At 47.9% G+C, this 14,215-nt stretch overlaps 1 protein-coding gene across 2 annotated transcripts in view; it reads left to right on the top strand.

Moving 5' to 3' along the window:
* PCSK2 (proprotein convertase subtilisin/kexin type 2) overlaps window positions 1-14,215 on the top strand; it is a 211,065-nt gene that overhangs the window by 168,780 nt on the left and 28,070 nt on the right. For both annotated transcript variants that reach the window (XM_061208708.1, XM_061208707.1), the window contains 2 exons: window positions 3,234-3,322; window positions 13,580-13,755. In XM_061208708.1, the coding sequence (XP_061064691.1) occupies window positions 3,234-3,322; window positions 13,580-13,755 (265 nt within the window). The remainder of the gene's footprint in view (window positions 1-3,233; window positions 3,323-13,579; window positions 13,756-14,215) is intronic.

Genomic DNA, 14,215 nt, shown 5'->3' with positions numbered 1-14,215 from the left:
TAACTTACTCAGATTTTGTTAGATAACATCTTTTTTGCCAAATCCCACTCTTTTGTGAGCTAATCAGACTTCTCACCTGGACTGTTTTATTCAATCAGCCAATCAATAAACATTTACTGAATTTCAAAAAAAAAAAAGGAGGCCAATCAAGCCACCGAGATTTGTCCCTCCTCCCCACACCCACAGCTATTTCCACTTCTGACAGACTCATGTTTTACTCTAGAGACAAAGGGGAGCTACTGGATGTGCTTGAGAGAGCAAAGGGACCAGATGAACACGGACTTGGAAAAGGATTCTCCTGATATTCACGGGAGCAAGCTCGCTCTCTGAGATCATCAGGAAAACAGGAATGAAGGGAAGGAACTCAAGGCCGTGGCGACAGAGCCAACAGAGGCCCAGGGGTGCGAAGAGGCCTGGTGTCACCAACAATTTCAGGGAGCCACTACCCGCTTATAATTAGTGTTGCCTAATTTAGCAATGAAATGTTTTTTCCTATATGTTCCTCTGGAGGGACCACGACAGTCACCTCCCCACTTAAAGGCCAAAATTAAGGATGTGGAAGCATTCAGTGTCTTTAATCTGCTCAAGGAAGTTTGCACGATTTTGTCCTCCAGCCTTTCATGAGCAGTTTTAGGGCAGAGAAGGTCTGTCACAGGGTGGGAGGGTGATGGGTGGTCCAGTAGCTGACCCTGGGTCTCAGACCTGGCCCAGATCCTCGGATACTCAGTTTTGACATCTGTGAAATGGAGCAGTACCTACTCCCGCGAGGGGTAAAGGGGGTGCGACAAGAAAAGCACTGATTGTGGTCCCTGGTGAGGAACGACTGCCCCGTCCACAGCAGGTGCTGTTGGTCCTCCTCGCTCCTCAGAGCAGGGCTCCCCCTCCACCAGCATAATGTGTGCTTCACAGATGTCGGTCACAGCATCGACTGTTCCAGGCAAGGCCTCGGAAAGGAGAGCCTGGCAGGGCTGATTATTAAATAATAAGGAAATTAGTGCTCACTCGAATTAGATCTGGCACTGCTTTTTAAACTTTTATTCAAATATTTATTTGTTCAGCATGAACCAAACAGCAAGGGAGCCAGCCAAATTTAATCAGTATCTGCACAAGTTCCATTTTTAAATATATATGTGTGTATATATAAAGTATATGCATGTCCTCTTAATACAGCGTGTATTTTATATATTTAAATATCTAACATGTGGATTATATATAATGTATAAGTATATATACATATGAATATAGAAGTATATAATTACAAATACATAAGTAGATATAAGTACAACTCTATACTTAAATATATACATTTAAAGTCTACATATGAATCAATATAAAATGTGTATGTATATATTTCACTTTATATAAATACATGTGTGTATACTTCCATGCTGTTTTTCAGAATTTTATTTACCATTTTCTTCAGCACTGAGAATAAGATGGGGGCCATGAAAGCCACGTCCATGGTAGTTTCTCCCATCAAGTTAAACCATAACTAAGTCCCTTCTCAAAAATCTCAAATGAGATCTACCAAAAACTTACAGGCAAGAAGACAGGGGTTTACTCAGTCAGCATGTGGGGTCTTCACAGAGCTTTGACCACAGGGCTGGCCTCTGCAGTCACGACGAGGTCTCCTCGGACACCGCATACAGATTTCATTCTTGTTCCAAAGGGAATTTTGAGTCCATGAGATGTGTAGCCTTCATGGAGGCAGGATTCACTTTTGCTCATATAGAGAAAGAAAATATATGTGTATATTTTCAGTCCTCCGATGTGATTTTTTAAGGGCGGGTGCGAGCTTTGCTTGCCCCAAGAGAATGTGGCAAAGAGTCTACACTGCAGAATCAGGACTTCTTGGGCTACACAGCCAATAAGTCCCCTTTCCCACATCCCTTCCTGCACCTGCCATGTGAATAGTGAGGGGGAAGCCAGCCCTCACCACCATCCCCTCTGCAGGCCAAGCTGACACTTTTGCAGCCGACTTCGTATTTAGCTGCCTCATGGGCTATTAGGATGGACTTTCAGGTTGGGGCTGGCCGTTTCCAGTGATGTGTACATTGGACCACTCCTCCTCTTGAATGCTGTTTGGGGTTAAAACACGGCATTCTGATTGACTTCGAGCTTATGCGGGGTTCAGTTCCCCGTTGCCGTTTAACAAACGGCCCCGAAACCTAGTGGCTTAAAAGAGAACATTTACTAGCTCACAATCCTGCGACTTAGGTGGGTACCTGTCTCTCGCCATGTGCTACTGACGGGGTAACCTGGCAGGGTCTGGGAGAGGGAGGCCTCCAGGGGCCTCACCTGAGGTGTTGGAACAACGGGGGCTGCCCAGCTGCGCTCTCCGCGTGGCCTCAGCTGTAGCCCAAGCTCCTCTGTACGGACCCTGGCCCAGAGGACAGAGGGCATCCTCTCGCTGCTTCCCATGGGTCCAAGCCAGCCACCAGGCCGGCCCAGTTCAAGGGGAGAGCTGTTTGGATTCCTTTGGTGGAACGGAAAAGGGAGCAAAAGGGAAAAAGTTAATGAAATTCCAGCGTCTATTGCAGAGAACATTCTAGAACATAAGCCCTGAGAAGGTCTTGCTCAGAATTGTAAGGCCAGAAAACTTCAGAAAGATTATCTAATAGATGCCTGGGATTCTTAATCTGGTCGGCCTCAAACTTTCTGTGGACCCCTCGAAATTGAATGCAAACAGTTGCCAGTGTACGTTTATTTGGTTCCAGAGGAAGGTGGGGGATGTGTAGCATTCAGTATGTCCTAAAGGAGGCTATAATCCAAAAAGGCAAATAACTTTTATCCCACAACTGACAGGCAGCATTCATTACCTGCCTGTGGACAGAACCAGCCTTGAAAATAAACACCAGCCCACAATTCTAGCGCTTCAAAAAAAAAAAAAATCAGCTGTTTCGACCAGCACCAACCTGTCTTAGATTGTGTCCCCTTTTCACAGAAAGCCTATAACTGTTTTCCACAGTAAGACACTTCGAATTTTAAAGTAAAGATCACCTCTCAAGGTTGAAAATGTTCTGAGAAGACTCTTCATGGTAGAAACAAGCCAAGGTCAGGAAGGACAGCTGGGAATTGGAAGGGGTCGAAAGGAGAGACACAGATGGAAAATCCAGGGGCCTGGGCTGGCTCCGGGCTAACTGAACCATTGAAAAGCACCATAGATAGAACTTAAGGGATCTTCTCCAAGTCGTTTGACCCTGTATCTGACTTGTCTTTACTGTTCTCTGCAGCCATGGGACCCGATGCGCCGGGGAAGTTTCTGCAGTCGCCAACAACAACATCTGCGGGGTCGGAGTGGCCTACGGCTCCAAGGTCGCAGGTAGGCTGTCCCTGCCAAACAGTCCCAGGAGGCATCACACTCGGGGCTCGGGCCTGGCCACGGCGCGGCAAAGATTCCCAGTGGAGCCGGAGAGCGGGGACTGGTACATTTAGCAAGAGTGAAAAACATTTTTTTAACTTAACCTATATGGCAAGATCAATAAACTTTAAAATTTTTTAAGGTGCACAGATCATGAGCACACAGGTCAATGATGTTTCACAAGCTGACCACATCCATGTAACCATCAAGAAACAAAACACGACCAGCACCCCAAAGCCCTCCTTGTGTCCCCTCCCAGTTACTGCCCATACACACAAGAACAGTCACGACCCTGATTTCTAACAGCAAATGTCAGTTATTCCCAGTTTTTAAACTTTATATAAATGGAATTGTACTGTGTGTACTCTTTGCGTGTCAGTATCCATAACATCTTTTTTTTTTATTGGAGTAGAGTTGATTTACAATGTTGTGTTAGTTTCTGGTGTACAGCAAAGTAATTCAGTTATACATATATACGTGTGTGTGTGTGTGTGTGTGTGTGTAGATATTCCTTTTCATATTCTTTTCCATTATGGTTTATCACAGGATATTGAATATAGCTCCCTGTGCTGTACAGTAGGACCTTGTTGTTTATCTATTCTATATATACTAGTTTGCATCTGCTAATCCTAAGCTCCCAATCCAACACTCCCTCACCCGCCCTCCCCCTTGGCAACCACAAGTCTGTTCTCTACGTCTGTGAGTCTGTTTCCATTTCTTAGATAAGTTCATTTGTGTCATATTTTAGATTCCACATGTAAGTGATATCATATGGTATTTGTCTTTCTCTTTCTGACTTACTTCACTTAGTATAATACTCTCCAGGTCCATCCATGTTACTGCAAATGGCATTTTTTCATTCTTTTCATGGCTGAGTAGTATTCCATTGTATATATGTACCACATCTTCTTTATCCTTTCATCTGTAGATGGACATTTAGGTTGTTTCCATGTCTTGGCTATTGTGAATAGTGCCGCTATGAACGCAGGGGTGCATATGTCTTTTCAAATTATAGTTTTGTCTGGATATGTGCCCAGGAGTGGGATTTCTGGTTCATACGGCAACTGAATTTTTAGTTTTCTGAGGAACCTCCATACTGTTTCCATAATGGCTGCACTAATTTACATTCCCACCAACAGTTAAGAGGGTTCCCTATCTTTTCGAATTATAGTTTTGTCCAAGTATCCATAACATTTTAATAGGAATCAAATAAAGATAGTAGAATATAAGGAGGTGTGTACAAATTATTGTAAACATACTCAGAACTCTTCCAAATGTTTTTGGTGGGGTTTTTTGTATGTTTGTTTGTTTGCACAATGCCTCTCATCTTTAAGGGAAAATATTCTACCTAGAACCTTTTTATTAAGTTCCACGGGAAAGATATTTAACAAATTCCTCTTTATGGGCCTTTAGAAACAAGGGTGGCTGGTCACCAGAAATTTAGAAACCAACACCTCTCCCCCCCAAAAAAAATAGAGAGAGAGAGAAAGGGAGAGAGAAAATGAGAGAAAGGGAGAGAGAAAATGAGAGAAAGGGGTTCATAAGCTTTCAACAAGATGCTGGAGAATGGAGTGGCTCCTGGCTCATTCCAAGTTTTGCATCAAATTTGGTTCTTAATTTATTCAGGCTGAGTCATCCAACCTTGCTTTTCTTTTTTTTACAACTGTCTTGATATTTTTTTCCTGGTGATTTAATGGAATCATAAACATACTTTGTGCTGACACTTGCATTTCCAGGGACCTAAATAAAGCAAGAGCAACCTATACAAACCCACATTAACCTCTTTCAACAATGTCTGCTAAGAGGTTTGCCTGAGCTGGGTGCTGAATTCCTCAAACGAATACATCCAGAGGGTTCTGAAATGTAACTGGGGTGGCTTTGCCCCTTGGCTTTCATCTCTCTGTATTCTGTGTGCCTCCAAAATGCTGGCATCAGAATGTCAGAAGCCATTATGAGCTCAGGGGAAAGAATATCACCTGGTTAATATTTTATAAGCCAGGCTCACACTCCGGGTGCTATCTGAGTGGGGGGGTTCCCTGTTTGCAGGGCAGAGTGGAGGCAACTGAAAATGTCAAGCGTGGATTTCTCATTCACAATGACGGTCTTCAAAAGAGTTTTGAAGTTTCTGCATGCCCAAAGTAACTGGGTTTCTGAACAAGGGATCCTCAGAACAACTGCCTGCAGCAATGAAGAGTTGGGATTAGCTCATGGCGTTTGGGGGTCCGCTGGGGTCTTTTTCTCCATCTGCTTCTTCTTTTTCTCTCTTGTAATTTGCACTCTGAAAACATCTAAGCTGCTTATGAAATGTACCTGATTCTCCTGCTCTTTGTTTGAATTCCCTAAAAGCAAACCTGAAGCAAGGATCTGGGTGCAAGGAGTTTCTTTGGGAGGTGACCCTGGGAAGCCAGTGAGGGAAAGAGAGGGAAAGATGGTGGGAAGAGGGACCAACAGAGGGTGTGTAGATGAGCTGGTCGCTCCCTAACTGGGGCTCTGGGGGGCTGTTGCCCCCTGAGAGGAGGAGGCTGGGAGTTTATCCACCAACTCCCATCCCTCATTGGTGGGGGGGTGGGGGGCGGGACCTCAGCCACGAGCACCTGGCCTGTCCAGCCTGCAGCTCCACCCCCAAGGCAGAGGACACGCCCCAGGCAAGCCCCTTGTTCGGGTGGGCAGATCCAGGCAGGGTGTGACAGCCTCTGACTCACCCCTGATGCCAAAGGCGAGCAGATTCAGCCCGATACCTCAAAGACACGACCCGACCCGTGTCCGTGAACCCCGATAGCTCACAGGTCTCAAGGCAAGGCTCTGAGGATCCAGGAGCCGAGCCCAGAGCCGGGGGGAGGCAGGCCCAGCCCCACAGAGGCTCTGAGCAAAGGGGCCGCCTTCTTGCGCTCCCTTAACCCCAGCTTGGCTCCTCTGTAGCCACTCTTACGGGTCCTAAGCGCTCATGGGCAGGAAGGTCCAGTCCCCACCCTGTGCCCGGCAGGACATCCAGTGACTCAGGGCTCCCCCAGGGGAGCAAAAGGAATTCTTCCTGAGAAAGCCCTGGAGAGGTACTCAGGAATCGCAACAGAAGCAGAATTCTACCTTACAGATTTGGGGGGAACATTTTGTTCATTCTGGCTGGCAATTTCAAAAGTTGGCTGATTTTCCTTTTCTACTGATAAATGGGCTGTACTCTCCGGAGACTTTCCTTTCCCGAGCTTTCTGAGCTGGGGAGGTCTGGAGCGCCATCTGGTGGCCGGCCAATATCACTGCTCGTCTCAAGGTGTTCAGTCACAGGGTAGGGAGGCGATGTCCCAAATGCCCCCTGGATCCCGGGTCTCTTGTCTTCAAAAAAAGGCTAAAGTTAAGGTGCTGCAGAATCTCAGTCCAGAAAAAGAAAGGAAAGTGGAGACGAGGTGATAAAATGAGTCCTCTGAAGGAAAACAAGGAAAAAAATCATTGAGCATCTCTTCATCGGCCCGTGAGCCTTTTGGGTTTCTCTTCTACTCATACACTTTCTCATTTTTCCATGGAGGTTCCTGTCTCTTTCCTGTTAATTTGCACATGTTCTTGGTATGTCCCACATATTAGCCCCTGATCAGTTTTAATCAGCACAAGGATCTTCTCCCAAACTTTCACATGAGGCCATTAGCCCACCTGGATTCCACCTCTGTATGTCATGTCAGCTGGGGATCAAGTTTTATTTTTCTCCAATTAGTGAGCAAACATCCCCAATACCATCTATTTAATAATCCATCACGTCCCTTTGATTTGTGGTGCCACCTTCATTGTATATTAAGTTCCCATACACATGTGGTTAGTCTCTGTGTAAATATAATTTAGAGGAAACTTCCTAGCAACTGTGAGTCAGGAAGTGTAGCCACGCTCCTTCCTCTACTGGGCCTTTGTATGTGCTCTGCCTCTGCCCAGAACACCTGCCCGCTACGGCCCACCTGGCCACCACCTCTTCATCCTGCAGCAAGCGGGTCCCCACGGCATCCTCCAACATCATTGCCCAGGCCAGTCCCCATCCACAGATAAAGATGCTGAATCTTCTCTTCCCAGCACTAATACTGTCAGTTATCACAAATTCTTGTGCCTGGTTCTTTGATCAGTATCATTCTCCACAGGCAGACAACAGTGTCCACAAAGACAGGAGCCATGTCTGTTTACTCTCACCTCTGCACCCACAGCAGGGTCTGGCACACAGAGGATGCTGAAACCCTATTTCCTGAGTGACAGAAAGCAAGGAAGGAATAAAGAAAAGGAAGCGTCGGTGGATAAACCCATGATAATCAGTAGAGATTAGTCACTGAGTAAAAGAATCGGTGGATGAATGGAGTTGAGGGATTAAGGGCATAAAGATCTAAGGACCCAAAGCTGATGGAATTTCTACCAGGTATCTCCCCTTCTACCAGCACCGTCTCACCTTTGCTACTTTATCCCAATCAAATTAGTTCCAAGGAGACCTGGGCCTTCTCGTCACCTACTTCCCCTCCCCAGCAAGGGCACACTGGGAATGTCCACCAGCAGTGAAGACAGGCAGGGGACCCCTTTGCATCAACACCCTAGGCCACTCCAGGCCAACGAGCATCACGGCCATCCATCCACTGTGTGTCATCTGGATGCTGGAAATAGAGTGTGTGAATTCCCAGCGGCTCATCTTTTCCATTTACCCGTCAGAATCTCAAAATCTTGGGCCCCAAAGAGGGTCTAAAGTTCCCTGAGTCCGAACACCCACTGACACTTGCATGATGATAACAACAATAACAGTAGCAATAATAATAATAACATATCGTCTCTTCCAATGTGTCTGGCACGATGCAAAACCCTTTACTCACTTAACCCTCTTTACGACCTTATCATACATTATTATATATTTTATAAAGAGAACATATTTATTATATATTATTATCCCTCTTTTACAGAGAACGAAACTGAACATGGGGCCACACAGCTAGTAAATTGTAAAACAAGTTAGCACCCAGCGCAGCCTGGGTCCCTGCACTAAAACGCTTGAAGAGCTTCTCTCTCTCTTTTTTTTTTTAAATTAATTAATTAATTTATTTTTGGTTGCGTTGGGTCTTCGTTGCTGTGCGTGGGCTTTCTCTAGTTGCAGTGAGCGGGGGCTACTCTTTGTTGCAGTGTGCAGGCTTCTCACTGCAGTGGCTTCTCTTGTTTCGGAGCATGGGCTCTGGGCACGCAGGCTTCAGTAGCTGTGGCACGCAGGCTCAGTAGTCATGGCGCACGGGTTTAGTTGCTCCGCGGCACGTGGGATCTTCCCGGACCAGGGCTCGAAACTGTGTCCCCTGCACTGGCAGGCAGATTTTTAACCACTGTGCCACCAGGGAAGTCCCGAACAGCTTCTCTTTTCCTGCTCTCCTGATGTAGCCTGGACCCAGCCTGGAACTGCACGCCTCCAGTGACGGGAAACTCACTCCCTCACAACAAAGTCTGTTCCACCTTTGGACATGGGTAACTCTAGAAACTTCTCTCTTAAGATGAGCTCTCTCTTTGACTTCTGTTGCCTGTTTCCATGAGCACAGCTGTTACCACTTCTTCTAGCTAACACATGGCAAGGAGAGAGGAAAATTCCAATTAGTCTGGCTCCCAAAGAGTAAATGCTCTGTAACATGCAGACCAGTACATCTGGGCTGTCCCAAAGTCTTGGTGCTGTCTCAAAGCTTTAATAACTTCAAAACTTTTTTGAAAGTTTAATTACTTACATTTCCTTATCCACTTATATGTTTTGAAGAGAAAGGTTAATTTCCATTTTTTATTTTAAACATGGCTTTATTAAAGTAACTCTTTAAGACAACCTAATTCTTTTCTTAGTTTTAATTTTTAAATCAATGTTTGGCATCTTTAGCCAAAGGGACTGAGACAAAAAATCGAAATTGAAAGTGTATTATTCAAAATTCACAAAACCAAATAAATGGACAACCAGTATAAATAATGAACCCTTCAAATGATGTTTCTTGCAAGTTTGTCAGATTTATACCTCTGAGAGTATGAAAAAGGCTCGAAATGCATCACGCCTTTTGGGAGATGCTGTCTCTTGCCTTCAGTCCCTTCCAGGACTCAGGAGTTGAAGCCGGGTGCCTACCATGTGCCAATCCTGGGGGGCGGGGATGCAGCAGTGAGCCAGCAGACAAGACACCTGCCCTCACACAGCTTCGAGTCTAAAGGGAGACTCAGACAAGGAGCAAACAAGCACGACTATATCAGATCATGATTGCTGGTTGCCGGGGCACAGCAAGTGACTTGAGGGCAGGTTCTACAGCATCACACCTGGGCTTCTGCAGAGCCCCTCAGAGCAGCCCCAGGCTGGGGCCAGGCCAGGTGGCATCGGCCTTACCTGCCTTCCTCTGAAGGCAGAGCAGAGAGACTTATGCATCTGCTGACGAGCGCTCCTTTGAGCAAAGATTCTAAAAAGAGTTTGAAAACCACACTGTAGACCGTTATCAAAGTACCCTGAAATTTCTCTACCAGCGATGAATTGCTTCCACATATTTGGCCAATAAAACTCCTAATAGTCCAGTGAGTTTGTACATATTTTATCTGAGTTTTTAAATAAAGCAGTAAAAATCGCTTGTTGGCACAATGATTAACATGTTTCCAGATCCTTAAGACCTAGACCAGCACGCATCGGCTCCTTAGCCTGCAGATGAATATTAGTGAACACAAAAGTGGCGATTACCGACACTGAGGTGTGGGGACAGATGTAGCACTTCCTGGTGTCCGTACAAGCTCACCTTTGTAACCGGAGGAGAGGCAGAGGATTTAGCTCAAATCCCTGGGCTGTGCAGCCCCTAGAGCCCAGGGCTGCAAGCAAGCAGTGCAGCAGGCGTGAGGCTCAGGTTCTAAAAGGCAGGAGGACTCACAGATTCACTGCTGGTGATGAATGCGGTGCTCAGGCCGGCGGGAGGGCAGGGGACAGAAATGCTTGATGTGCAGGCTCTCCTGCCATCACCTCGCTGCAGCCAGCCGAGCATTGTGCAAACATGAGGATGCTAAGTCCTGGCTCCCTGGGCTTCCCGCTCTCCCTCTGCCTCTCACTCTCACTCTCTTGCCTTCCCCATCTTTCTCGCTCTCTCTCTCCGCCCCCCCCCCCCACCACCCGCCTAGACCATCCAGGGACAGAGTCCCTCCCTAAAAACCCTTGGGTCACACTGAGCCTTGGTCTTGGCCACTAATGGGGCAGTTGCCTGCAAAAATTAATACCGTATCTCATTCAATTCATGCATGCCTCATTCCCTCCGAGCTTAATGAGATTCAAAGAATGCCGGGGGCCTGGCCCCTGAATGTGAATGAGAGCCCTGCTCCCAGCCCATGGCCGCCCCTGCCTCCCTAGATGCTGAACAGTCAGAAGATTAATACACAACAGCTCTGATGTTCTGGGCGGCACAAAGGGAGCCAGGGCGGGATGAAGAGGGAGAGATGCAGAGAGACAGAACCTGCAAAGGGCACCAGCTGGTGACAAAATGCAAGCTCGCCACTGTTTGGCACGTGGGACAGTCCGGGCGCACTTTGGCCAGAGTTGAACTTCTCCCTCTTTCCAGTGGAGGCAGGCTATTCAGTGCTGGTCATCTGGGCACCGGATGAGTTCAAGACCATCTGAGTTTCCTCCTTGCAGACGAGTGAATACCAGCCTCTCTGCGACATTTCCAGTCCACAAAGTGGACACGACGTGTGAGAAGAAGCTGTGCTCTTCAGTTTATTCTGTAAGCTGTTGGTCACCTTTGTTAAACAGACTTTTTAAATGAGCAAAATATAGGTGGGCCAAAAGCGAAATGTGGAGTTTTAGATTTCCTATCCCTAATGAAATGAACCATAAAACTTAGCTTCTGGAAAGTTGAAACCAAAGACTACGCTTATGCTGTAGGAGCTTTCTCCAGGAGAAAGGATATTAACTAATAATTAGACTCGTTGGCAAAAACGGTGACCTGATTTACGAGTAGAGGATGGGAAGTCTGGACCTGTTATCTCTGCTAGGGAGAAAATCAACTAAATTAGGTAATAATATCATGCATTTATTCACCAAATATTTATCAAACTTAAGATAAATTCCAAACGCCATGCTGATGCCCAGGGACATAGAAGTACACAGAATAGACACATGCCCTGTACACAAAGACCTTGCTGTCTGGTGGTAAATGAAACACACAAATAAACAATTGTAAGAGAAGGCTGACAGTTCAGTGCTAACAGAGGACCTGCAGAGCTGGACCCAGAAAGACTTCGGGGGAAAGGCCTACTGAACTCATAGGTTAGACAGGAGGAGGGTGAGCGCTGGGGAACATTGCAGTGCAAGCTCAAGGGACGGGCCACGCGACGTGGGAGGAGGAAAGAGAACCTTAAGAGAAAAGACAATTTTGTGTCAATTTCATGGGCCCTGTAAGAGCCTGAATCTTCCTTCTTTATTTTTTTTTCTGGAAAAATGTTTATCTCAGAATTAACAAAACATGCATGTAAAAGCATTAACTTTATACACCCAATGTCCCAATTACCTAAACAGTCATTCTCATGTCAGGTTGCACTTCAAAACCACCTTAGACCAATACTTGCTTAGGTCCTGTGCAAACATTCAGAAACTCCAGGGACCGGGGAGAAGCGGCCCAGGCACAGTATTTAGGAAATGCTCTCCAAATGACCCTATAATTGGGAACTGCTTTAAGATATACAAGCCTATCACCTGCAACTAGAAAAGGAAAATCAAGATGCGAAGGCAGTCCTATAACTTTATTCGACAATCAGCAGTTAGTTCTCATCCACATGAACTGTCTGTCGATTTTGGGTTTTTGTGTTTTTTTTTTAATTTATTTTTGGCTGCGTTGGGTCTTCGTTGCTGGGCACAGGCTTTCTCTTGTTGTGGCGAGCGGGGGCTACTCTTCGTTGCAGTGTGTGGGCTTCTCATTGCGGTGGCTTCTCTTGTTGCGGAGCACAGGCTCTGGGCACGCAGGCTTCAGTAGTTGTGGCGCGTGGGCTTAGTTGCTCCGTGGCATGTGGGATCTTCCCGGACCAGGGCTCGAACCCGTGTCCCCTGCATTGGCAGCCGGATTCTTAACCACTGCGCCACCAGGGAAGTCCCTGTCTGTAGATTTTTGAAAGTGGTGACAGGTACATAGGTAACCAATGTATATGAATCTTCCTTCTGTAAGTTGGTGTGCACACCACATTAGGTGATGCTTGTGTAATAATGCCCTTTGACCACTGGGGACAAGTAAGAAGGGTCAGAAGCCAGGCTCTGACTATGTATAGCCCAGCCCTTCATTTCAAAACTCCCGTGGACGGAAAGACTTAGGTCAGCTTCAGTAGCACTCTAGGTCCCTTGCTACGAAATAGCGTATCAGGCAGAGAACAATCTTGGCCCCAAACAGCAATGTTTTGAGGGTAATGATGAAGGAACAAATGCCTTTCCCATTGGCTGCTGCTGAGTGAACCCTGGACAGGCTTTTTCTAGACAGCCCAAGGGTGATGTGAACCGTGGGTGCCACAGGCCTGGGCTCCTCCTGAGTCCCTGTACACACAGTCACACAATCAGAGAAAAGTTCCCAGCGAGAAGTCACTCCTACAAGGCATCAGAGTAGCACAAACTTTACAAAGGTGGCCTAGGGGTGAAGGAGGAGGGAGTGTATCCTGCACCCCACTGCAAATATATTTTAGAATGACCCCTTCAACATTTCTGTCTCCCCCGCCAAAGCCCCTTCTCAGCTACGATGCAAATGAGAGTTCCTTCCCTCCCCCTCCGCCTTGCACTGTCCTGCCCCTCCCTCTGCCCCTGCCCCCTGCACTCTGCCCTCCGCCCTCTAGAATTGTTCCTTAAATATCTAAGAGCAATCGCCTCCCCACACTGTCATGCCCAGTAGCTTTATTTCTCCTCTGAAACGTGTCCCCCATCAACCCCCCAGTCCCTGGAAGCCAAGCTTCCCCTTAGAAACAGACCACATTAGGAATTCTAGCAACTTTTGCGAGGGGGATAAAGTTGTCTTCAAATAGTTGCATAAGGAAAGGAGTGGGTGGGGTCCAAAGGGATGGAGTGGATCGGTCTGTGCACCTGCCTGATCCTCTGATCACACACACAGCGTGAGGCTGGATTCAGGATCGCCCGGCTGAGCCCAGGGCACCAGGAAGGCAGACCTCCAACCACACCCAGGACCCCAACCCCCTACCCCACCTTGCCTCCTGTGAACCGGGGGCCGGCACCCAGCGCTCCCCGGCCCTCACTGTCCACAGGGATCCGGATGCTGGACCAGCCCTTCATGACGGACATTATCGAGGCCTCCTCCATCAGCCACATGCCTCAGCTGATAGACATTTACAGCGCCAGTTGGGGCCCCACCGACAACGGGAAGACGGTGGACGGGCCCCGGGAGCTCACACTCCAGGCGATGGCGGACGGCGTGAACAAGGTAAGGTCGTTCCTGTGCCAGGAGGCCCTGGGCCACTCCCGGGGAGGAGGGGTACGGGGTGGGGGTGGGGGTGGGGGAGGGGGAGGGGTGATGAGTGGGGGAGGGGCGGAGCGGAGGTGCCGATTGAGCGCAGCGAGGGGCGGGGCGGCGGCGGAGGTGCGGCTGTTACCCTGTGCCTTGGCTCAGGTCTTTCGAGAAATGGACCCCAAATCGGGTTAGAGGTCCAGACTTATTGGAGGGGGCGCCTATGAAGGACAAAGGCTAGGGGGCGGGGGCCCTTCGGAGGGCGACGCTATCCTGGCCCCTGCGAAGGGAGGGGGGAAGGAGGGTCCCACAGGGAGCTTCACTAGCACCCCACCGTGCAGGCGTGGCTGGGAGCAGCCCTGGGAGCGGGGTCTCCGCGCAAACCGGGTGTCGTCAGAGCACAGCAGGGGAGCTGCGTCCAGATGTTCCCGTGGGG

Source organism: Eubalaena glacialis, chromosome 13, assembly GCF_028564815.1.
Source record: "Eubalaena glacialis isolate mEubGla1 chromosome 13, mEubGla1.1.hap2.+ XY, whole genome shotgun sequence".
NCBI lineage: Eukaryota > Metazoa > Chordata > Mammalia > Artiodactyla > Balaenidae > Eubalaena > Eubalaena glacialis.
Note: the sequence above shows the minus strand (reverse complement) of the source record. Positions and strands in the feature narration are given on the sequence as shown.